The sequence below is a fragment of the Carassius gibelio genome, chromosome A3 (genome assembly GCF_023724105.1).
Source record: "Carassius gibelio isolate Cgi1373 ecotype wild population from Czech Republic chromosome A3, carGib1.2-hapl.c, whole genome shotgun sequence".
Taxonomy (NCBI): domain Eukaryota; kingdom Metazoa; phylum Chordata; class Actinopteri; order Cypriniformes; family Cyprinidae; genus Carassius; species Carassius gibelio.
This window is the reverse complement of record NC_068373.1, coordinates 7,305,807-7,331,901: the sequence shown is the minus strand read 5'-3', so window position 1 is coordinate 7,331,901 and position 26,095 is coordinate 7,305,807. Positions and strand designations below refer to the sequence as shown.

At 38.3% G+C, this 26,095-nt stretch overlaps 2 protein-coding genes across 3 annotated transcripts; both read left to right on the top strand.

The window, feature by feature from the left end:
- The first annotated feature begins 1,603 nt into the window (after positions 1–1,603).
- LOC127945010 (fibrous sheath CABYR-binding protein) lies at positions 1,604–20,478 on the top strand. 2 transcript variants are annotated; one of them, XM_052541500.1, is made up of 6 exons: positions 1,604–2,022; positions 3,684–3,833; positions 13,748–14,126; positions 16,511–16,625; positions 17,935–18,003; positions 19,508–20,478. In XM_052541500.1, exons 1-5 carry the CDS (start codon positions 1,690–1,692, stop codon positions 17,966–17,968), a joined length of 1,011 nt encoding a protein of 336 aa, XP_052397460.1. In that variant the 5' UTR covers positions 1,604–1,689; the 3' UTR covers positions 17,969–18,003; positions 19,508–20,478. The 2 variants fall into 2 exon arrangements, with proteins under 2 accessions (XP_052397460.1, XP_052397470.1); XM_052541510.1 differs by lacking the exon at positions 17,935–18,003 and having other exon boundaries at positions 1,605–2,022.
- A 1,544-nt stretch (positions 20,479–22,022) lies between these two features.
- On the top strand, positions 22,023–25,868 carry LOC127945005 (uncharacterized). The gene is made up of 4 exons (XM_052541487.1): positions 22,023–22,148; positions 22,269–22,310; positions 24,298–24,567; positions 24,644–25,868. Exons 1-4 carry the CDS (start codon positions 22,130–22,132, stop codon positions 25,081–25,083), a joined length of 771 nt encoding a protein of 256 aa, XP_052397447.1. The 5' UTR covers positions 22,023–22,129; the 3' UTR covers positions 25,084–25,868.
- The last annotated feature ends 227 nt before the right edge of the window (positions 25,869–26,095 follow it).

Here is a 26,095-nt window from a genome sequence, read left to right as displayed (position 1 = left end):
TAGAAGCCCTTTACGCATGCACGATTAGCCCAATTCCTTCTGATTCTCTATTAATGAGTTTTATTAATGAGGAGTTTTTTTTTTATGACCCTTTCTACATAAGTGAAACCCTAGGAGGCGCTGTTGTTTATTTATTATTACAGTGCACAATGAGCCATGCAAAAGATGGGGGATAATTTGCTCTGAGCGCTCATGTTTCACATTCTCATATCATTTCTCAGAGCTGTGGTTTGAATTGCAAATACTAATGTTTAAGTGAATGGCCTGCACTCTTAGATGAAGCCTCTCATTCTCATCGCTCCAGATCTTCTGAGTTTTCTCTAGGAGATGTTCTTACTGAAGCTCCTCATGTTTCATATTCAGCACTGGCTCGGTCATGTGACCCCATGGTGTTGCTCAGATCACAACTAAATGTATACTTGTTTAATAAAGGTTTCTATGTATTTATCTTGGTGCAGTGTCTTTGTCCAGCATTTGCATGTTGTCCACTGGGCGTATTTAACTGTTCAGAGTGAGCACCCTGGCTGATTGTTATTGACCATTGCATGCCATAATTCCTCTTTTTACGTCATTCTGTTTATTTATGACAAGATCAGTTTAAAAGGGGGATGCACAAAATACCAGTGCAATGTCTCTTATTCCAAATCGTTTGAAGAGGTAAAATATTTTTTTTCAATACAGGATTGAAGATTAATTTCTAAATTAACACGTATTTGTGGTAACTTCCATTTAACTCAACTTTAAATATTAAATGATGCAACTTCCCCAAGGATATTTAAAACTATTATTTGCGTAATTTAAAAACTCATATGCATGAAAAAAACAAGGGTTATGTACTGCACAGTCGGACAAAATTCTACATATTTCTAAAAGATGCAGTGGTGTAAGTTAAGTAATGACATATTGTGAATTCCATCATATTTTCTCTTTTTCAAAACAGGAATAAAAGGACCATCTTTTGCACCTGTTTGGTCAGTGCCTCTTTAATAAGGTGGTCTGTCCTGTAGGGAGTCTTGGTTGTGTCTCAAATCCTAATAACCTGCCTAACTACCATTCATGGGTAAACACAAGAAGCAGCATTTGTAGAATCCTTAGTAGTACGTTTGATGCACGTTTATTTTTAGTTGTCCTCAAAATTCACATAAAAATTGACTTAAAATAAAATAATAATAATAATGAAGTCAAATATGCAAATTAAACTGACGTCAAAAACTTGACATGACTTTGATTGGATGTAAATTGAACGTCAAATATCTTGGCTTTCATATGAAACCAATTTCAGTGTGAGATTAACATCCTATTTTACCACTGGAAGAAAATGTTTTTGAATGAATTTAATATTATGTTACAGCACCTTAAGTCTATTTGACGTCCAGCTGATTTCCAGGTGCCCTCTGGGTTATTATTCATGCACTTGATTTATTCATAATTCAGATGTCTTGTTATTAAACAAATACATTTTTTTAAATGTAACAAATACATAGGCTATTATTTTAATTATTGCAATGGTTCAGAACGCTGTATCGTTCGTCTTCTGGATCTCAGAGGCGCGTCATAGTTCGCTCCCGGACTGCTGTATTTGTAGGCAGCTTACAAGGTTTTAACACACCCCCATCTCAGAAAGCGTCTGTGGCACGTGAGCTTGATGAGCTCTCTAACGGGACGAGCTCGAGGCGCTCTCTAATCCGCATGCCACAGCCACCATCAACCTTTCAAACTTACATTTCCATCAAACTCCGACCACTACAGCAGGCAATCATGACTATCGACGCGCCCGTTATTCTGTCCGCACTTTTCTTCACGATTATTGCCATTATAGTTGCGTCGGCGTTCCTGGCGAAGAAACCTGCGCAAAAGAAAGAGCAGAAACAGAAACAACGCGAGGAGAGATCCGAGCGGGTTTCTGAATATCACCAGCCCAGAGTAGAGCAACCAGCTCCAGTTCAGAAGGAGCTGATTACTGAAAAGAAAAGAGAAGAAGTCGTTCCTGAAGCCGAAGTCGTCCTCCAAACACCTGGACAGGTAGATGCGCGCGCGCTGCTCTTCACGCGCACCTTGCTTACAATTTCTCTCTTTATAATGGTCATTGATGATAACGAATGCATTAATGTGTTTTCCCCCCTCATTTGTATTAAAATAAGCTCAACGCTTCACAATTCCAGTCGGTTGTAAACTATGTAGGGGAAAGTTATTTTTAAAGTAATGCATGTCAGTATTAATAATTGTTACTTTTATGGAAAGTAATGGGTTATGTTACGTTTGCACTACTTTTTCTCATCTGAGCTGGGCTTGCTTGATTGGTTTTAAATATCAAAAACTCTATTTTTGGCAAATGTAAAAGTCCTTAAATGAATTGGCTGGCTGTGGACTCTCTAGTCAAGTCATGTTTATTTATATAGAGCTTTTAACAATACAGATTGTGTTAAAGCAACTGTAAGCTATTATTAAGGAAAATAGTGTGCCAATAATGACAAAGAACTCTAGAACAGAATTCAGGAACTGCACAAAGTAATCTCTTTACTTCACATGGTATTTTTTTACTTTAACGTTCATTAAATGTAGAAATGGTGTCACTCCAGTGAAGAAGATCCAAACATGACTTGAATAATGTGAATTCTTGTTTGGAGCAAAAACAACTTGAAGATCTTTTCAAAACCGTAAGCAGATGGCCATTTTGGCCTGGAGTAGCTATAGAATGTTTCTCTGCTCAGCCTCACACTAGCAAAGATTATAGAGTTCAGCAAGGGTTTGACCTTTCATGTGAGCACACGTCTGGTCTCGTCTCAGAATGTGCTCACCGCAGCACAACTCAAGAGTTTTGGACATGGCACACTCCAGGGCCCTTCTATATACAGCTTCGAACGTATATCCACTATGTTTAAGCGTATATTGTATAACATAGTGCTGTTGAGAGCTCAAGGAGCCTTGAGCACAGGTGTGTGTGACACTAGCGAGCACATGATCTTCAGTGAACACTCTTGAGGGGCTGAACATGAGCCTCAGAGATCCAGTCTTACTAAACCGAGTGTGAGGTTCACTTTGGTGGACTACATGATTACATTCATACTTTAAAACAATAGTCCATATTCTGGTTATGGCTTTATTTTGGAAAACCAAGGTTTACATAATCCACAGCTATTGGAATATTCCTGTATTGGTGTAATAAAAATGTGTGCCCTCCTTGTACCAATAATGTATTCCAGCAATAGCTTGATTTTTTTTCACTACTTTTCTGTATGTAATATCACCTGGATTTATATATTTTTTGTGAATCTTATATCTAAAATGTTTGTTTATGGATATGGTGAATGCATTTTTTTATATGACCAAAAAACTTGCATATGCAAGATTTATAAAAACCATAATATTGTCTGAATGATGACATAATCAGAATATGAGCAAAATCTGATTAATATCGGAATATTCTTGTATCAGAAAATTCTGGTTTTGATTTTGGTTGGGTTCCCTTACTTTTTGGAACCAGTTCTTTTATTTTATAATGGATGGATGGATGGATAATTCTTATTTTTTGAACATGGAACTTGTTCCCTTTCTCAATCCTCTAGTCATGATTTTTCAAACTCGGATAACATATTAGTATAAAGTTAGGTTTTCATACGCAACCACACTGAAAACAGTGTATCCTTGCTTTTTTCTGAGCTTCATTCTCTTTGCTCAAAGAGGCAGAGGTAAAGGCTGAAGAGGAGATCGCTGTTGAGCCGAAAAAGGAAGAGGCCGCTGCAGTCGCGCCTGTAATTGAGGAAGTTGGTGTTATAGAAGAAAACCCTGGAGTTGAACCTGAGGTCATCCCTGTGCAAGAAACACCTGTCCAGGTAAAGATACGTGATCTGATGTACTTGTTCACAGCATATAGATGTGTATAACAGCTAGACGAAACAACTATCAGTTCTTTTAGTAATTTTGTGTTTGGTGTCATGATGGGGTTGTTTTAGTGGGATGATGGTGTTTTGTCTTTGTGAGAAACATTAGTCCACCTCCTGCTCCAATCCTGTCCATTCAGTACTGCAGGAGACCCTCTGCTATCCATTACATAGTGTTATGTAACTTTACTTTTCTGCCTCCCCTGCAGCCAGACTAAATAACCATGAGGGCGTCAAAATTACAGGGAGAGCCAGGCCAAATTTTGTCTAGTCTCCCATAGCCAGACTTCAGACTAAATGCATGAAATCTGGTCCGCATTGCAGCTCATTCTGGCTGAGAATCACCCTCCAAAGTTGACAAGGGCCTCTTTTTTTCCATTTAGGGGCAGAATAATAGACAAGCATGGGGGGGGGGGGGATCGGGTCAAATAATGGTCAGTCAGTCACAGTGAATGGTTACACTTCTTCTGCAGTTAGTGTATTTATGAATTTATGAATGTCTTGATATATATGAAAGCTCTGGATATATTTATGATATGTTACTCATTTATTGAGGCTATAAAGCATATTTACATTATCTTGATCCCAGTTCCCGCCAGGCCATATATTTTGACATGAGTTCATTTCTAGAAAGAAGGGCTCAAATTTCACCATGCTTTGCACTGAGCCTTTGGATTGACTGCAGGTTTCGTGTTCCTTCATGACTCTGTACATTGTTTATCTGCTATTTTTGCATGACATGCCTCATAATCAGATGTTTGTTCTGCTGTTGGATAGAAAACCATTGCCACCGAGTATGCAGTGCACCCAAGCCTCATTTTTAAACATCTGGACTAGTTAAAGGAACGTTTATCCAAATGACAATCACTTCAAGTACAACAGAACAAGTTTCCAAAGTGAAGCGTATATGACCTAAATCACACTTGCTTCAGGGGCTGATTCATTGAGTCAATTTTAGGTTTATCTTTCTTCTCATTTCTGTTTGCTCTCTTTCTCCCACAATTCCTTCTCTCAGCTCCTCAAATTTCCTGTGTTCAACGTGTTTTACCTTCCTTACATGGCAATGTGTATAAAGAGGGAAAGCCTCAAAGAGGAAAGCTGTACCAATCTGCCCTGAGGTGCCGCCAACAAGAATTCAACTCCGGATGTAGTCTGCAAAAGAATGTCCTCCAATGCTAACCCTGCTTCTGTTATTTGGGCTGGAACATGACTTGTGTGTGAGTGGCTGAACTGCAAAGATGTCCGTGTTGAAGATGCAGACCATGAGCGTCTGAAACAGGGCGAGCGCTCAGGAACATTCCTCAGCACTTTGGTTCTGTCTCTTAACAGCTGCTTGGACAGGCTTTTTTCGGACTTTGCTTGGTTTGGAATTCTGTCCTGTTGCGGTTAACTTCCTTTTCCAGTGATCTGTGCAAACACTGGCTTGATTGATTTCTTCTAGGTGGGAGTTTAACTTGGGTATCCCAAGACTGTCAACAGTTGTATTGGGATGTTAATGTTTTTATGTCCACAAATGATATATGCAGCCAAGTTTCCACATAGCCTTCCAATTGAGGGAAACTAAATCTAGATGGTCAATTCCAATTCAAAATTCTGTTTTAAATGAGCTGCCTTCTTAGACTGCATTGTAATTAATCATATTTGTGTTTCCATTGAGTTCTGGAAGATCGGCTGCTTAATAATGCTTTCCACTTCAAATGGACTTTACTTTGAAATGCTAATCGCACAACTGTGTGCTTACGCTAGTGCACACACACAAAAAAAAACAAAGTATCCTTGGGCCTTAAGGAAGCTCAATGTTTTTTGGAACCCATCTAACAATCCCTGTCTTGCCCTTTCAGTCAAAAGTGGTGATGTCTCTTAACTAAACAATCACGCAGTATAGTATGCTAGTTATGCAAGTAGGCTGGCCATACATGATGACTATGGCCTTATGACACAATGGCCTTTTTGTGAGAATTCAAAGCAGAGCTAAGGGGTTTGTGGAGATTTCATTCAGCGCAAATGCTTTCCATCATTGACACAATAAGAGCTTATTCCAGTCGAGATGCTTTGGCCCACTGCATCAAATAAGATGTTAAACCATTCAAAATGATTAAAGTGGATCTTCATTATTTTCTTGCTGGAAATGTGGAAATTAGGAAGTGAAGAGCATTTGAATAAGGTCATTGAATAAATTGCATTGCATCTCATATAGATTTGCCATCATCCACTGAGGGAGGATCTGAGATGAAAGTTAAGCCTGCGATGGCGTTGTATATCCTCGATGGTTGTTCACGCTTTCTAAGAGCATCAGGGGCTAATGGACTGTTGGCAGTCCTCACCGCGAGGAGGAATCCGTCTCAGGCTGCCCTAATTCACTCAGCGCCTTTGAGTTTGTCTCGGGACAGAGTGCTGCTGGACATTAGGGGACTTTTTTTGGAATAAAAAATTAGATGTTGATCTCGTATTGTAAATTTAATACTTTTAGCTCTAAATATGTGGTAAAAGGACACACTTGTGACCTCACATCAGTTAGAATTCTGTGCCATCTCAGAATTTTTGATGTGTTCTAATAAATTACAACAGAAATAATGTCCAGCCATTTGTAAAAGAAAAAAAAAGGGCAAAGGTAAAAAAAAAAATAGTGTATTACGGTATACACTATATGGACAAAAGAATTGGTCCACACTTCTTAATTGCTGAATTCAGGTGTGTCAGCTATTTTTGCAAAGTGGAAGCGTTTCAGGCAGAAACAACAATTTTGAACAGTTCTATGCTTCTGACTTTGAGGACAGTTTGGGGAAGGCCATTCCAGAGTTAAAGCAAGGCCCATAAACACATGGTTTGGTGTGGAAGAACTCGACTGGAGCCCTGACCTCAACCCCATCAAACACCTTTTGGGTTGAACTGGAACGAAGATTGTGAGCCAGGCCTTCTGGTCCAACATCTGGATGACTTGGCAAAAATTCCCACAGAAACACTCCAAAATCCCTTGGAAAGCTCATTCTGATTGTTTGTTGAAACTGAAGTCTGAGTTAAACTTGTTTTCTGTGGTGAACAACAGCATGTCTTTAATGCGGACGCTAGAGCTTAACTTGAACCTGGAATCAGTTTCTACATTGCTCGTCAACCATAAACAGTGTAACGTTGGTCTAATGAACAATTTAATATTTGCACTGGTATTATGATAATATGTGTCTTGACATGGTGCCTAAAAACCTTTAGCTTTTGGGGGCAACTAAAAATGTGAGTTTTTAAGTTTCACTGATGAAGTTTAATTATTGGCCTTTTTGCATTTGATTCTGCTGTACTTGGTGCGTTTGGCTCTTTTCTTAACTGTGGAATCCAGTCGCAGATTCTATTTCAGCAGTTTGTCAGTGGGATTTGAGGGTTACTTCACACTCATCAGAAATGTATCGGTGCGGTTGTGTGAGATGAAATGCACCATCTGCTGGTGGCCAGCCGATGCCAGAATTCTTGAAGTGAATAAAGTTTGGTTTCAGAGGGTTGTTATTCTGGTAGCAGCTGTCTTGTCGTGTTTAGCCATGCATTGTTTTCATCCAGTGGATAATAAAATGCACTGAAACAATCTCTGGAGGGACCGAAGTCTTAGAAACTGCATAGCAATGATCTTGTAACCACTCAGAAAACTTGTGGTTTTCTGTTGGTATTGCTGTCATTGTTATTGTCATTCTCTTTGTTCTCTTCTCTTATTGTCATTCTCTGTTGTCAACAACACACTTGTTGTTGGCATTCTGTGTCACCTAATCTAATAATGGCACAAATCTACAGGTAATCCTAAATTGAACCCCTCTGGATAACCGTAATCCCTGCAGACTCCAATTCAATCCAGTCTCCACGTTGCTTTTGTATGGTGTAAGGTGGAGCTGCAGTACGATTGAGGCCATGTCACAGAGTGTGATAGTATTAGGCATTAGTATTGGTTGCAAATTCAAATAAAACAATCTATTTTGCAGATTTTTTTTTTATCCCCTAACAAGTGCTAAGGCAGCAGTCACTTGGTGATTGGAAAGCTTGCACACCAGTTTCTCACAGGCTTCTGGGAGTGTATGTAAGTGATTGAGTTAAGCGCTTTCATGGTCAGCAGAAGCAGAGAAGTGGGTTTGGATGAGGGTTAGTCTGAAGTAGTAGCTTTGTCCCCTTGTCATGGAGGGGTGTGTGTGGGTTAAGGAATGAGAGGAGGGACGACAGACTACAGCTGTCATGCTGACACTCTACACCAGCCACAAATTGTTTTGTTTTGGGTTGTTGGTTTTGTTCTGTTTCTGATTGCAGTGAAGTAATAAACATTGGATTAATTCAAGATCATTTCCCCCAAGCCACCTTATGTATCCCTGTTAACCTGAATTAAAACTACTTGTCTGATTGATCCTATTCTATCTCATCTTCAAGCCATTTCTCCTGCCGTTGTTCCTGCACTCACTCACTCACATCAACAGATCCTTGCCACTGGTTTGCTCTGCATTTAAATAGGCACGTATAAACCCTCAAATTAAGAAACCCACCCTTAACCCATTTCTTGTAGAGAACTACAGACCAATTTCCCGTCTTCATTTAATTTGCAAAAACACTTGAACGAACTGTTAAACCAAGTCTCTGCCTTTTTCACTCAGAACAACCTCCTTGTTGACACCAACCAGTCTGGTTTCAGAAGTGGACAATCAATCGAGACTGCCTTGCTCTCAGTTGTTAAAGCCCTAAGACTTGCAACAGAAGATTCCAAATTTTCAATACTTGCTGGATCTGTCCGCTGGCTTTGACATAGTTAACCATCAGATCCTCCTGTCAACCCTACTGTCAAAGGGCATCTCATAAACCACATTCCAGTGGTTTGAGTCTTATCTCTCTGATCTCCTTCAAAGTATCTTGGAGAGCTGAGGTGTCCAAGTAACAGCATCTAGTTAGCTACTGGGGTGCCCCAGGGCTCAGTTCCTGGACCACTTCTCTTCTCTGTCTACATGGCATCATTAGGTTCTGTGATTCAGAAACATGGCTTTTCATATCGCTGATGATGCTTAACTCTACCTTTCATTCCATACTGATGATTCGACGATAGCTGCTCACATCTCAGCATGTTTAACATTTCTTGTTGGATGACAGACCATCACCTTCAACTCAACCTTGCCAAGACAGAACTGCTTGTGGTTTCAGCAAACCCATCGTTTCATCACAATTTCACCATCAAATTAGGAGTTATGATTGATGATCAGCTGAATTTGACTAGTAAGTGACTAGTAAGACTAGTAACATGTGACTAGTAACATGTGACTAGTAAGTCAATTCTCAAATAACCATTATGATGAGTTTTGTTCCACCCGCTTAAATGATAAAAGTACTTGTGCTGTAAAACCTATTAAGACTGTGTCTGTTCCCAGAATAGTGAGGTCAAAATATAAATATAATGTAGGATCTAGAAAAAATCTTATCGTAATTAAACCAGAAAAATGTAAAGTAAATGAACAAAAACAATTTTTAAAGTTTGGGCTCATAAATATTAGATCACTCACACCAAAAGCAGTTATTGTAAATGAAATGATCACAGATAATAGTTTTGATTTACTCTGCTTGACTGAAACCTGGCTAAAACCAAATGATTATTTTGGTCTAAATGAGTCTACTCCACCAAACTACTGTTATAAGCATGAGCCCCGTCAGACTGGTCGTGGCGGGGGTGTTGCAACAATATATAGTGATATTCTCAATGTTACCCAGAAAACAGGATACAGGTTTAACTCTTTTGAAATACTAATGCTAAATGTTACTCTGTCAGACATGCAAAAGAAATCTAATGTATCTCTTGCTCTGGCTACTGTGTATAGACCACCAGGGCCGTATACAGAATTCCTAAAAGAATTTGCAGATTTCCTCTCAGACCTTCTAGTTACAGTTGATAAGGCACTAATCATGGGAGATTTTAATATTCACGTTGATAATACAAATGATACATTAGGACTTGCGTTTACTGACCTAATAAACTCCTTTGGAGTCAAGCAAAATGTCACCGGGCCCACTCATCGTTTTAATCATACACTAGATTTAATTATATCGCATGGAATCGATCTTACTGCTATAGATATTGTACCTCAAAGTGATGATATTACAGACCATTTCCTCGTATCGTGCATGCTGCGTATAACTGATATTAACTATATGTCGCAGCGTTACCGTCTGGGCAGAACTATTGTTCCAGCCACCAAAGACAGATTCGCAAATAACCTGCTTGATCTATCTCAACTGCTATTTGTACCCAAAAATACACATGAACTAGATGAAATGACTGGCAACATGGGCACTATTTTCTCTAATACATTAGAAGCTGTTGCCCCAATCAAATTGAAAAAAGTTAGAGAAAAACGTACTGTACCATGGTATAACAGTAATACTCACTCTCTCAAGAAAGTAACTCGTAGTCTTGAACGCAAATGGAGAAAAACTAACTTAGAAGTTTTTAGAATTGCATGGAAAAACAGTATGTCCAGCTATAGACAGGCTCTAAAAACTGCTAGGGCAGAGCATATACACAAACTCATTGAAAATAACCAAAACAATCCAAGGTTTTTATTTAACACAGTGGCTAAGTTAACAAATTACCAGATGCCACCTGATTCAAATATTCCACCAACGTTAAATAGTAATGACTTTATGAATTTCTTCACTGATAAAATAGATAACATTAGAAATACAATAGCGAATGTAGATTCTACAGCATCTAACACTTCAGTTTCATCCATCGCACCCAAACATAAACTGCAGTGCTTTACAACCATAGGACAGGAGGAGCTAAATAAACTTATCACTGTATCTAAACCAACAACATGTTTATTAGATCCTGTACCCACTAAATTACTGAAAGAGCTGTTACCTGTAGCCGAAGAACCGCTTCTCAATATCATTAACTCGTCGTTATCTTTAGGACACGTCCCAAAACCATTGAAGCTGGCGGTTATCAAGCCTCTTATTAAGAAACCAAAACTAGATCCTAGTGTACTGGCAAATTATAGGCCTATTTCAAATCTTCCATTTATGTCTAAAATTTTAGAAAAAGTTGTGTCTGCTCAATTGAGCACCTTCCTGCATAAAAATGATCTGTATGAAGAATTTCAGTCAGGTTTTAGGCCCCACCATAGCACAGAAACTGCACTTGTTAAAATTACAAATGACCTGCTCCTTGCGTCAGACCAAGGCTGCATCTCATTTCTAGTCTTACTTGATCTTAGTGCTGCGTTCGACACCATAGATCATGACATACTCATAGATCGATTACAAAACTATACAGGTATTCAAGGGCAGGCTCTAAGATGGTTTAGATCCTACCTGTCCGATCGCTACCATTTTGTTTACTTAAATGGGGAGTCATCTCATTTATCATCAGTAAAATATGGAGTGCCACAAGGATCCGTCCTAGGTCCCCTTCTATTTTCAATATACATGTTGCCCCTTGGTAATATTATTAGAAAATACGGAATTAGCTTCCACTGTTATGCTGATGATACTCAGCTATATATATCAACGAGACCAGATGAAACTTCCCAATTATCTAAGCTAACAGATTGTGTTAAAAATGTAAAAGATTGGATGACAAAGAATTTTCTCCAATTAAATTCGGATAAGACGGAGATATTAATTATTGGACCAAAAAACACTACACAGAATCTTGTAGATTACAATCTGCAACTAGACGGATGTACTGTAACTTCCTCTACAGTCAGAAATCTGGGTGTTATATTAGACAGCAATTTGTCTTTTGAAAATCATATTTCCAATGTTACAAAAATTGCATTCTTCCATCTTAGAAACATTGCCAAGCTACGAAACATGTTATCTGTTTCTGATGCAGAAAAGCTAGTTCATGCATTCATGACCTCTAGACTGGACTATTGTAATGCACTTCTAGGTGGTTGTCCTGCTTCTTCAATAAACAAGCTACAGGTCGTCCAAAATGCAGCAGCGAGAGTCCTTACGAGGTCAAGAAAATATGATCATATTACACCAATTTTACAGTCTCTGCACTGGCTACCTATTAAGTTCCGCATCAGTTACAAATTATCATTACTTACCTATAAGGCCCTAAATGGTTTAGCTCCAGCGTACCTAACTAGCCTTCTACCACGTTACAACCCATCACGCACCCTAAGGTCACAAAACGCTGGACTTTTGGTAGTTCCTAGGATAGCAAAGTCCACTAAAGGAGGTAGAGCCTTCTCACATTTGGCTCCCAAACTCTGGAATAGCCTTCCTGATAATGTTCGGGGTTCAGACACACACTCTCTGTTTAAATCTAGATTAAAAACACATCTCTTTCGCCAAGCATTCGAATAATGTATCTTTTTAATTGTGAGTGTAGTTGCATCTGATCAAAGGTGCATTTTTATTCATTAGCTTGGGTTAAACTAATTTTACTTTGTTGGATCAGCAGCTATGCTAATGATGTCTGTATTTTGTTTCTATGTTTTGCCACGGGATTCACATCCCGTGGTAACTAGGATTTACACAAGCTCCAGTCTGGATCCAGAACACCTGAGAAGAGATGATGCTGACCCTCAGAGGACCTCAGATGATGCTAACCCTGAATGAACAAACAGAACTAACAATTATTCCTAAATGTGTGACTTAATCATATAATAACTTAATTAATAATATTGATAGTTCATCGTCTAGCTGACTACGTCTTGTATTATTATTATTTTTTAGTTTTTCTAAAATCCTGTCAAATGTGCACAAACTACTAGCTACTACTAAATATTGTAGAAACATAATTTTCTGTAAAGTTGCTTTGTAACGATTTGTTTTGTAAAAAGCGCTATACAAATAAACTTGAATTGAAATTGAATTGAATTGAATTTCTCAGACCACATTGCTAAAACTGTCCGGCTTCATTCAACATCAAGAAGATCAGGCCCTTTCTTTCAGAACATGCTGCACAACTCCTTGTTCAAGCTCTTGTTCTGTCCAGGCTGGACTATTGCAATGCTCTCTTGGCATGTCTTCCAGCCAGTTCTATCAAACCTTTACAATTAATCCAGAACGCGGCAGCAAGATTAATTTTTAATTAGCCAAAAAGAAAACACGTCACACCTCTGTTTATCAATTTGCACTGGCTACCAATAGCTAATTGCATAAAATTCAAGATTTTGTTTGCCTACAAACCCACCACTGGCTCTGCACTCCTTTACCTAAATTCATTACTTCAGACTTATGTGCCCTCTAGAAACTTGCATTCTGCAAGTGAACATCACTTTATTAAGCCATCCCAAAGCGGCACAAAATCACTTTCACAGACTTTTAAATAGTATGTTCCCTCCTGGTGAAATGACCTGCCCAACTCAATCAAAGCAGCGGAGTCCTTAGCCATCTTCAAGAATCGACTTTAAACACATCTCTTCCATCTTTATTTGAGCCTCTATCTCTGGCATGCACTATTCTAATGCCCTTTTTAGACTTGCACTATTAATTTACTAACTGCTTGTTTTATAAAAAAACAACTAGGTTCTTATTGTAATATGTTTTCTTTTAATTTATTTTACTGTTAACGGAAGCAAAAAAGGCCTCCAACACTAGCTCTCTCTATTCTTTTTATATTCTGTTTTGTTTTAATTTATTCTTTTATTTTTATTCTAAAAACAAGAACAAAAAAAAAACCTTGCTATGTGCACTGCGTTAAGTTGAGGCTTGCTATAGCACTTTTATATCATTGCTTTCTTGATATATTGATTGCTTCCATTGTCCTCGTTTGTGAGTCACTCTGGATAAAAGCGTCTGCTAAATGACTAAATGTAAATTTGAATTTATCACACCTTATATTTACAGTATTATCAGCTGCATCTAAATGACTGCTATTCTTTCTCTCTATCTGATCTCTACAGGCAGCCCCAGAGCTTGAGCCCGAGCCTGTACCTGAAGAAGTCGTACCATCAGCACCTGTAGAAGAGCCCGTTCCTGTGCCAGAGCCAGTGCCTGAGCAAGCACCCAACTTGTCACCAGAACCAGTGGCTGAACCAGTGAAGGAGTCTGTCCCAGAACCAGTGCCTGAACTAGTCCCAGAGGTGCCCATTCATGAACCAGCATCTGAAACCACCCCAGAACCAGTATCAGTGCCTACCCCAGAACCACTTCCAAACCCTGAAACCGAGCCTGCACCCATCACAGAGCCACTGTCCTCACCAGCCCCTGAAGCAACGCCTGTGCCCATCCCTGAGACATCACCAGCAGCTGAATCCCTTCCAGAAGTCCTACAGAATACTGGTATGGATGCATCAGTGCTACACCGGGTGTAGTTTTTGTACTCTTTTTGGGTACAATCCTGCCATTACAACAGGGATGGAAATTAGCACCCGCCACCAGCAAATGCGAGAAACTTTGTGTTTTGGCGGGTAAACTCGTTTCACCTACCGGCCACCGTGGCCGGTAGGTGAAATAATAAAAGAATAATAAAATTAGCATACTGTTTCACTCGGCCGGTGGACTAAAAAGTTAAGTTCCATCCCTGGTGTGTGTACAACATTCAATAAAGTGTAATATCATCTGAAGTAGCTCCGTGGAGAAAGGCGGTGTAAACCGGGCTCGTAGTGGCGGCGTTGTTTCCAGTACAGTGTTTGCAGCTGAAGTTAGTGCCGCCGGCGGAGTGATATATTTGTTGGTTATTTACAGTACGTTTTATAGCATGCGCTCATGATATACAAGATCGCGTGAAGAGTTGAATTTCCCAGACAGCAAGCAGTTTCAGCCCAGATCTGGCCCACATTTGGCTCGCATGGATTTCACTCGGGCCAGATGTGGGCCAAACAGCTTGCTGTCTGGGTTGCTATCGCGCACAAGTTTCCACATACTGTCGCGTCTCTGTCAAACCCCGGTAAGTTATTTTTACTCCAGCATTCTGCAACGTTTCAGATTTATATAGACTGTTTGTGTTTATCTTATTGTTTTTAACTGCATAATAAGCAAACTAACAAACAGTATTATCGGTCGCGTGTCTATAATAACGCACAACCTGATTTTACCAAGTGAGACATGTTCCTGGGACAACATCGTTGTTGACCCTGGAACAACACTGTGATTAACCAATCACATTTGAAGAACCAGTTTATAGATTTTGGGAAGTTTACACTTAAAATCAGTGCTTGGTGCTTGTACATCAGTGTCATTCATCTATCATTTCTTCTGATTTTAGGGATTACTCATGGTTAAGGTTAGGTTTAGGTGTAGGGATATGGTTAAGAATATATTTTTGGAGTAAAATGTTGTTCCAGGGTCAACAAAATATGTTGACCTAGGAACACATCGAACTTGGCAAAATCAGGATGTGCCTATAATAACTGCTGTCCGGGGATGCATTTAATTTCCAGTCTTCAAGTACTTTTTCAGAAGTTAGCTCTGTGGCTAGTAAGTTGTTACGCTGTTCATTTTGTTTTTTTGTAGAAACAAAATTGTATTGTTTGACAGCTCTGGCGTGATGAGTGGACAAAAAAGTTAATTTTTCATTTCCATACAAGTGACCCTGTGAAGAATGCTGGGTAACACTGTTTTACAGTGTCCTTGTAACACATGTTAAATGTACTTACTATAGTACTAACAGTAAATTACTAAACCAGTAATTAGTAATAGTAAACCAAGTTATAATCCTAAAACTACAGTAACTATGTGCTTATGTGCACATTAATTTGAATTAAAACAAGGACACTTTAGAAATGAAATATATTCGAATACTGCATTTATATAAAGATTTTTTTATACACTTCCTCCAGGTCACTTGGTTCCATGGTTAATGTAGTTAACAAAAATGTGTGTGTGTGTGTATTATATATTATTTATAATTAAATTATAAAATAAAATAAAACATAATGCAAAAAATCAAATAGACTCTATTGTAATTTGACATTCTGAAGAGTAAATCATTTATATTTTCACTTCTCTCTCATGCATTGAGGTGGTTTCTTCAGATCCTGGCTTCTTCCTCCAGTCCTTCTTGTCATATCTGCCTGTGTCTTTCTGAGCGAGTGTTTTGAGAGCAGGGCTGTGAGTGCTCACAGAGATAAACACTCATAGGTCGACCCACTCAAACACACTGGAGCTTTGTGCCCTGCGGGTGTAAACTGACGCCAGTGTGTAACTGGGTCCCGCTCACAAACTTCCTTTGTCCTCCCAGCAGTACATTGGGCTCCAGGTTACAGATACAACCCTTGTTTCCAAAAGACCAGTGTTTCTTGGGCAAAAGCATGTCAGTTAATGAATTACATCATCAACAGAGCTAGTTTCAGCAGCACAGATCTGAGGTGTGTGAAACAGGCGTCAGCCGCCAACCACCAACCGGGTTAGGAACGGGCCGCAGCGTCACAGGAAATGTTCTGGCCTTCCTGTCGTGTTGTCTGATCCATCACAACAATACAGACACTTGTCCTTGTATCTCACTTAGACAGGAGACCGAGGCATTAGGCTGACGTTTAAAGCGTCCAGTGACCGCTTTCTGTTCCTGAGGCGTGTTTATTTAAACTTAACCGTTAGCTTCTGTTGATAGATGATACAACTGCACCATTATATGGACAAAGCCCTATTCTGACAGCGATTATGTGAAGCTGAAATATTTTTATATCAATGTAAGAGTCAACCTGATCACTAATCGTCTCTTTCAGATGTGGCAGCTGCTTTGGTGACAGACGAGGTCGAGACCTCTGCAGCCCTCCCCGGAAATAAGAGGACCACCAAGTTTGAGAAGAGAATGACCAAGGAGGAGACAGAGGAGCAAAGGTCAGTATTTAGCTTTCTCCCGCGCAACAGCTTCTCCTAATGACACAGCAGTCAAATCAACATTTCACTGTTTTGCATTTCATATGTATATCTAAAATCAAATGTAATAAATAACCAAATGATGTGTGTTTTAGAGCTGTGTGTTTTATGGTGAGATTATACTTCTTATGGTGACAACAATAAAGCCTGTGCTGTTTGTTGTAGTTAGGAGCATGTCCAGTCGATGTGTTGTGAGGAAGGTTTTTGTTGTTGTATTTCTGGGTCATTTGTAGCGGGGGAGCACAGGGCCCACTGTGTGTGTTTGGATGAGGAGGGAGACACTCGCGGGGGCTCAAGGTCTGTCTGGAGGTTCAGGCAGTTTGTTTGCTTGATAAGACACAGATTGAGCGTCGGGGGATCTGAAATAAAAATAACACGTAGGCTACACTTTACTTGGACAGTCCACTTTAGACATTCGACTAACTATGGGGGTGTTTACATGACACCATTTTCAACAAAAAAAAAAACCTGAAAACGTATGTGTTTTGGCCATTCATTTACAGGACAACAGTATTTTGAGAGTTTGAAATTGCGAACATTTGAGACCGGGTTTTAAAGCGCTAGTTTTTGAAAGCTGCATTGTTGTCATCTCCATGTAAACTGCAACAAACGTGAATGTGTGAGAACTGTGACATTATGTGCATGTGTGTTTAGTCTGTATGTGCACAGACAAATAGTGTTTCTTCACAAAGCCACATCGCCATCTATTGGCCGGGCATGCATAAAACAATGCCTTTTTTTGATTTGTCTATTTTGAGGGTCCATGTGAACTGTGATCGATTTGACGACAATTGCATCACATGAATAAATGACATTATAAAATATATTACAATAGAAAATAGCAATAAGATTTTAATAGCGTTTCACAACATTTCTGTTTTCACTGCATTTTTTATTAAATTGATGCAACCTTGATAAACAAGTCGTCTTTCAAAGATATTAAAACAAACTTACTGACCCCATACTTTTGAACGCTGTTGTACATTTCCTGCATATTTGTGTCAGAAAGGGAGTTTACATGTGCAACAAATAATTATACATAAATAAAAAGTGGAATTTAAGGGCACCATAGGACGATTCTTAACAAGAACCAAGCCACTGTCTGCTAGTGCATGTAAATTCAGTCGGTGATTTGAGATGATTTCTACCGTTCCCACTGGCAGAAGTGTGTGTGTGTGTGTGTGTGAGATTAGCAGGAGGACTCGGAGTCAGAACCCTACAGTAATGCTCTGTACGTGATGTCCTCTGCTCCTGCCCTTTATCTCCGCAGGATAGAGTTCACAAATGACTTTACAGCTCTTTAAACAACAGCAGGCAGTATGTCTGTGTCAGGCCTCTGGTAAGGTATCGTTTACTTCAGTTTGACCCCTGACACCCCCCACAGTCCCTGTGCTGACACATCTCCCCCCTTCCACTCTCTCTCCTGATTCAGTGACCGTCCATGTCCTCACATGTTCAGTTACAGTAACACTTCACCCACAAATAACATTCGGTCATGTGCTAGCCATGTTGTCTCAACCCTGTTTGAATTAGTTTGTGTGTTTGTAGATTCACTCTTTTTTTTTTTTTTAAGTCTTCATTCGTTTGTTTGCTTGCTTGCTTGTAAAATCAACATTTTCACAATTTACAATTTAGAAATCTTTTCATTCCTTTTTCATTTATTCCTTGTTTATGTAAAGTCACAATGGATTTTATTTATAACGTGACTTTTTATTTAGTTGAAGGGTCACAATTTACTTATATATTTTTAAAGTCAGTGTATTTGTTTGAAAGTTTATTTATTTGTAAAGTCACAAATAATTAATTGTCCTTTTGGAGCTTGGAGCTGTATAAATCTATCCACATGTCTTATGCGGAAAAGAGAAGTTATATACATGGTGTGTGTGTGTGTATGTGTATGTGTGTGTGTGTGTGTGTGTGTATATATATATATAGTATTAATAGCTAGTCAGACTTTCAATGGAGAACACATGATGCTACTTTGAATATTTAGCATAATAATAATGAAAGCAAGCAAAGTATAGCTTTAATTGTATATAACTATATAATAGTGTGTTAATAATAATGCATTTGGATACTAAAGCCTGCACACTTAAAAATGTCTGAATGTCATTATTGCATTATTAGTGCAAGCATCTGGTCATATGTATTGTGACACGTTATGATGGTGAAACGTTAGTGGATTGTGTTGAGAATAGGAAAGCTCCTGTGGCATTTGAGTACGTGTTTTGTTTTTTATGTATTTTATCAAGATGATGCAAGATGCAATGACTTTCAGACACTTGTAGATGTGGCTAAGGGTTTTTTTCTGTTGTTTTTCTGTTGCTGAAGTAGCATTAAATGTCATTAGGAGGATAAATCCTGTCTTGTTTTCTGACTGGAGACTTCCTGACTGTGTATCTTTGCATGTGTTTTTAAATTTTATAGTTTGTAAGTCAAAGCAGCACATCCTCCAAATCATTTGAAATGGCGGTAGAATTGAGCCACGGTGCTTTCTGACTAAATGTGATGTTCTACTAGTGTCCTGCATTAAACAAATAGTTCACCCAAAAATAAATCTTTGCTTAAAACGTACTCGCCCCCAGGATGTCCGAGATGTAGATGAGTTTGTTTGATCATGGGAACCGATTTGGAGAAGTGTAGCATTATTACATCACTTGCTCACCAGTGAATGGGTGCCGTCAGAATGAGAGTCCTAACAGCTGATAAACACATCACAATAATCCACGAGGAATCCTCCAGTGAAAAGTCGTCTCGTCTGAATGAGGAGAGAAATATGCACAAACCGAGCAACATCTGAGGCTCTGTCTGATGATGGATATTCTTTTGTTTGTGTTTTTCAGAGATGCCGAGTGAGCAGAAGTTAAGGGAAGATGCGCTCCCTCTAACGGACCTTGAGGACCTTCAGGGACTTCTCTGTTTGACTCTCTCTGAAACTTACCATCGTGCTTTTAGTCTCTTTCCCCTTTGTTTTCTGCCTGTGAATAACTTATTAAAGCAAAATGCCAAAGAACATAAGATTATTTTATTATATATATTATTCTATGAAAGGTTTATTTAAACAGTAATTACGTATTTAATCTACACTGAGCTAGATTTAATTATCACTGTGATGTTACGGTTTACATTAAGTTCATTTAGTTTGTTTTGGAAACTTTTGTTTAAATGAAATGGAGGGATAATGGTGAACCAGTGATTCTGATTTATTTTATTTGATTTCTTTTTTATATGACATGAAATAATCTTGTGCCTTTGAGCATCATGCGTTCTTTAGTCAGCCAATCAGCATTAAGGCTCATCTTCTGAGAGACCACGCCCCCTTGTGGACACACACAGCTATGACATCACGCAGTTAGACATGTACATGATGAGATTTAGAAACCATGTGGATTTTGTTGTTGTTGGTGTTTCGGAATGTTATGTAATATATATATATATATATATATATATATAATAAAAATAGGTGAATCTCATTAAACATTTTATGAGTGACATTTCATGCCAGAATTAGAGAATGGAAAATTATAATTTGCATAAAGAAAAGTAAAGCCTATTAGAACAATGATCTTTTTTTTTTTTTTTTTGCATTCTAAAAAAGTTATATTTTACTTTAAGAGGCTAAATATTGTGCTTAATGTTGTTATTGGTAATGCAAAAAATACTACCATGTGAGAATTGTTTTTTTTTTCGGCATTATTTTAAGGAGAATATAAATGTTTTTTTTTTTTGTTTTTTTTTTGTCAAATGTGACTGATAGGGTTTCTTGAGATTCCCCTTAATGGCTTTTGTAATATCAATAAAGAGCCAAATTTGATTAATGTCTGTTGTGGCATTATTTCCTATGATGATACACAGTACATAACGTAAAGAAACCGTGAACATAAATAGAATTTGAAAAGGAATTTCATTCAATTAAAGGCATAGTACACCCAAAAACTAACATTATTTTCATAATTCACTCATCCTCATATTCCAAACCCGTCTGAGTGTCTTCTTTTGAAAACAAAAAGAACACTGTTATTGATTTCCATATTTTTTTTTATTTCATACTTTGGAAGTCAATGGCTACCAGCAACTGTTCGGGTTACCGGTATTCTTCAAAATATATAATTTTGTATAAAAGAAAAAGAGTTCTATTCTCTAGGTTATCTATTTGATAAAGTGGATGATGACAAAAATGATTTTTTTTTTTTTTTTTTTTTTTTTTTTTTTTGTGAACTGTCCCTTTAAGAGCTTTCTGAACTGAACTGAGGCCTTGGTAAATGATCAGGACTCCAGACAGCTGAGTGTGTGTGATCTTCTTGTACCTTTCTTTCTTTCTTCCTATATACTGTTGTGTTTGTGTTTCACTTTAAAGAGAGGTTCTCCTTCAACCCTAAAATGTAAGCGTCTCCACATGATCACTGCAGAACTCTTGCAGCATGAAGCTGTGTTCCCATGATCATATATCAGTTAAACTTTTCACTCGTTTTCACCGTGTGATTGGAAACTTAAATAAGTCTGCATTAGCATTTTGGAGTTTCTCTTGGTGTTGATGTTAATAAATGCTTCATAAACTAATCCCAGATTGCATATTCAACATATTTTGATGTTGCATTCTCTCTATTAGATTGGTATAACTCTTCTTATTTGTTTCTGTTAACTTAAAGAACAAATATATTCAAGAAAAAAATTTATTTCCGGTAACATTTCTCTCAGTTTTTGAAACCGTTATGGTGCATTGTAGTCTTAAACACTCCATACCACAAACATAACCAAACTTTTGTCACAAATGAACCCAAGATAGAGTCTCACTTTCATCAAACAAGCTCCGTGTTCAAGGTTAGATGTGAAATAGTTGGGACATCCCGGGAGGCGATCAGTGCCAGCTCTTTGTTGTGAAAATTGCTCAAATTCGTGTTAAACTGTGAAAGAGGGGGGAGGGTGCAACCAATGTTTTTTTTTTTTTTTTTTTTTTTATCTGTTTGGTAAAAAGAAGAGAAATCCGCATTTGGTCAAAGAAATGTGTCACATTCAAACGAGTCAGTCAGAACCAAAAGCATTAAACTTTAAAAGTTATAGCGGTTCCGGAATGTTATGCACAAAAAATAATATTATTCTAACAAAGAAATGGAAAGAGGAGACTTGTTGTTTCACACACGTGCACATTAATCAGCTGCAGTTTAAAGACGGCGAACAAGCGTGTTTGAGTCATGAGATGCATGGCATATTAAAATGGCGCAAAAACTTTCCCTAAAGAATATAAATAAATGAAAAATGTGGTTGATTCATTTCAAAAAGCCTAATTATGAACTGGATTTAAAAGGGGCCTTGGTGTGTTTTTCTTGGGAACACGCCCCTCTTCTCGCGATACTATGACGCGCCCAAACAGCTGTCGGGAGATTTAAACGTGTGTTGCGGGCACGCGCCTCATTGTTCCCATCAGCTATACAACGGTAACATTACCTGTGATTCACCACGAGGACATGGCTCACAATCTCAACGGTATGTGACCCTTTTATTTGTTCATGCACATGTTTTTAAGTGTAGCGTACATCGGGCTGCAGAAAGATATTACAAGAACTGAGCTCTGTTCGTGCTAAACGAGCGCTTTTCTGTTTGCAGTCGACCAGGCTCGAAACGGCGAAGAGGACACAGCAACGCCTGGTAAGTTATGCACACACACTTCTCATGGCTTTTATGAAAAGTAGGCACAGCTTTCTTACTGCAATGTTTATTTGTACTTTTTTCACGTGCTCTCAAGTTGAAACATTTATTTACACACTAAAAAACATATTAATGCTAAAAAAAATATTTTATATAATTCAATTTTTCGAAATTGTAATTTTTACATAATCTGAAATCTTAATAAATAAGCTTTCCATTGATGGAAATGATAGTAAATATTTGACCGAGATACAACTATCTGAACATCTGGAATCTGAGGGGGCAGAAGAAAAACCGAAATACTGAGAAACTTGCCTTTAAAGTTGCCCAAATGAAGCAGCATATTACTTATTATTATGATATAATTATTGTAGCAAATGTAGAAAATATTTTAATGGAACATGATATTTACTTAATATCCAAATTATTTTTGACATAAAAGAAAGATCTGTAATTTTGACCCATATATAATGTATTGTTGGCTGTTGCCCGTGCGGTCCAGGGTCACATTTACGGAGTATATCTCTATCATCTATCTTTATAGAGTATGTTTGTGTGTTAATGAATGTTGTTGGACTTTGCGTCTTGTGCAGGGGCAGCCCAGACAGAAGCCACAAAAGTTTTCGTTGAATTAAATGCCAGAGAAACATCATGTAACCAAAATACCAATATTAAACTAGAAAAAAAAAATACTTTATGCATATTGCAGGACATTTAGTTATACACCGGTCTAAAATACATAGACTTTTATTTTGAAATGTCTATGCTCTACTCTTTCTGGATGGTCAGTTAAAAGGGATGATATATGCATTTCAACAACTCCCTACAACATTTTCAGTGATTGTGAACTGCTCTGAAACGGCGAGCCTGTAGAAGTACTTTAACTTGTGCAGCAATTTTTTTTTTTTTTTTACGAAATCCAATGCTTTTTGAAGTTTAATAATAACATTTGATAGTTAAAGACACCCAAAGCAATGTCTGACGACCAGCCCCCCTTTCATCCGATCTACCCACATGTTCTCGTAACATATTACAGTGATCTTGTTGTGAAACAGTGATCATGTACAAAACACGTTTTCAAAAATGTGTGTTTTTCAGTCCCCGAAACGCAGTTGTCCTGTATACGAACAAGCAAGACGCATTTAAAAGTTTCTTGTTTTTGTCTGAAAACATTTTCATGCGAACGCCCCCTAAGATGGGTCACAAGACAGGACTATAGTAGCCTTAAATTCAGAACGTACTGATCACTGTTGAAAATGGGGAAAAAACTAAATGTTTTTTTAAATGGTTACAACAATGTCTAATTAATAACCATTTTAATTCAGACTTTTGGTGAGACGCCCTATCTAGGTGAGCTCCAGCACATTCAATCAGTTCTTGCATCGCATACCTTGAAGCACAGACATTTTTGGCAGATTTAAAGGATATGTTTGCCAACTTAAAACCAGCGTTTTATTGTTAGTGTTGGCAGTGTGTGCACGAATAATGTGTGCTCTTTCTCCAGGTTTCCTCCACCCAGGTTATCAGCAAAGTGATCTGCTTGACTGACGTGAAACATCATTTGCATCATGCCTTTGACTTTAACAGCTCCAGGGCTTTCGTTGAAACTACAGAGCGTTTTTGTATTCCTGGTTTCAGTCAGATCAACGTTTTTGGCAAACCAGAGCATATTTTCTCAGTTTTCTCTTGTCGTATATCAGATTTCAGATCCTTTTCTTCATTTATTATTTTCTTGCATTTCTACTGCACACGCAGCCAAGATTCGTTATAAGCCTGCAGCAAATTAGCTCAAAAGACAATATCAATAATGAATTATAACTTATTATTAAACGACAATTCCTCAGGTCCAAACTGACCCAGAATGTGAAAATCGTATACAGATTTGCATTATAGGGGTTAAGCTGTTTTCTGTTTTCAGTTGACTATGCTCATCGTCTTACAAATGGTGAAGAAAATACAACTCAAAGTCAAATTGTTTCACCATCAGGTGTCCCGTCATCGTGTGCACCTGGTAAATCAGCAGCTCTGGATAACCTCAAACCGGTGGCATCAGTAGCTTCGAGTGGCAGTAACAATGAGTCTGAACCGGTGACGCCAGGACATTCACGCCAGGCTACAACAACCCAGAGTCTTGAGTCCAATGGATGCAACACACCCTCCTTGAGATGTGGGGAAAAGCGGGAGAGGGGATCAGACAACCCCTCTGAAGTTCCCGTGAAACGCCGTTTGAGATTATCAAAGGATAACGGGAGAGAATGTATGGGATAATCATCTGTAACGATTGTGGGTTTAAATGGATGCATGCTAATGCTAACCAATCTCCTGTTTCACAGGTTCGCCAGATTACGACGAGAGATGTGCGGAGCTATGGATCGATGGTGAAGTGGCTGCTTGTGAGGCTTATGAGTTATCAAAGTCTAGCAGCAACACCCAACAAGTCGCTCGACAACCCGACAATAACAGCTCTTTCAGTCAGCCTCTCACTCCGAGGGACTTTCAGGGTGTTGTTCGAGCCGAAGTGGCAGGCTGTTTTGAACCCATCACAGACTTGATTAGTACGAGTATGGAGTGGAGCAGGACTGATTTCAATCAGGTGATAAACAGACTTCGTACACTGCAAAGGGATACCACAATACTGACACATGAAATCCGTAATATGAGAGCAAATCAAAGACTGGCGTTAGACGCAATCCCTCTAATGAATGAAAGAATGAGCGTCATTCAAAAGTGTGTGTTAGAGACGCACAAAATGTTGACCGCTACTAGAAAATGATGGGTATGTTTATTATAGCATACTGATACTGTTCAAGCCGATTTCTGCTAAACTTTTCCTCTTTTTTTATAGAATTTTGAGTGAATTTTTTTTTTTTTTATGAATGATGTGCATGCTTGTTTATTATATTCATTTTTGTGTGTTATAGTAATAGGTTTTTTTAGAAGTCATTTTAAAATGGTCATTTCAATGACATCCAACAAGATAATGAATGGGATTTTCCGAGTAATGCAGAACTGTTGAAACAACTTAAATCTGGAAAAAAAATACTGTATTTTACTTAATATTCATCTCTGCAGTGTATTGTGTTGTTTTATTGTATGCACCGATCATTGATATTTTGTGAACCGGTGAAGAGTATAACATTGATTTGGTTTTTAAATGGCTCCTGTCAAGGGGTGGTATATGTTAGTCAGCAAACGAACAGTCACAGCTTGAATTTCATATTTTGGAAGTTGAAAAAAATGGCAAATCGTGACCCCAAAGACAACTGGGTCAGGTGATGCAAGGAAGCAGCATCAAGGTCAAGGACGGCCGAGGCACACTGATGCATGCAGGTACAGTATGTAGACAATCTCATGTACACAGAGTACTGTGCAAAACTCTTTCAACAAGTTAAGGAAGCCAATGCTATGTTTTGTGAATATTTAACCCAAAACGAAAGATTAGACCGATTTAGCGTCAAATATGATGATGGTGCATTAAATATGGTAAACTCAGATGGTCACACCTGTGATGGGGGAGAAGAACCAAATCAGAGATAGATCAAGTCCATTCTTGATGAAGTTTACCATTTTAATGAGATCAGAACTGAACCAAATCGTGACGGGAGTGTATTGTTACACACCCTTTAGTAATTTCCAAACCATCTTTCTGTCATTAACTGTAATAATCAAGTGAAAATTTTATTTGCATAAGGAGACAACAGAAAGATCTGCTTTAATGGCCATTAATCCCCCACTTGATTAATCACAGTACATTTAGACAATTGGTTTATATTACACGTTTTCGG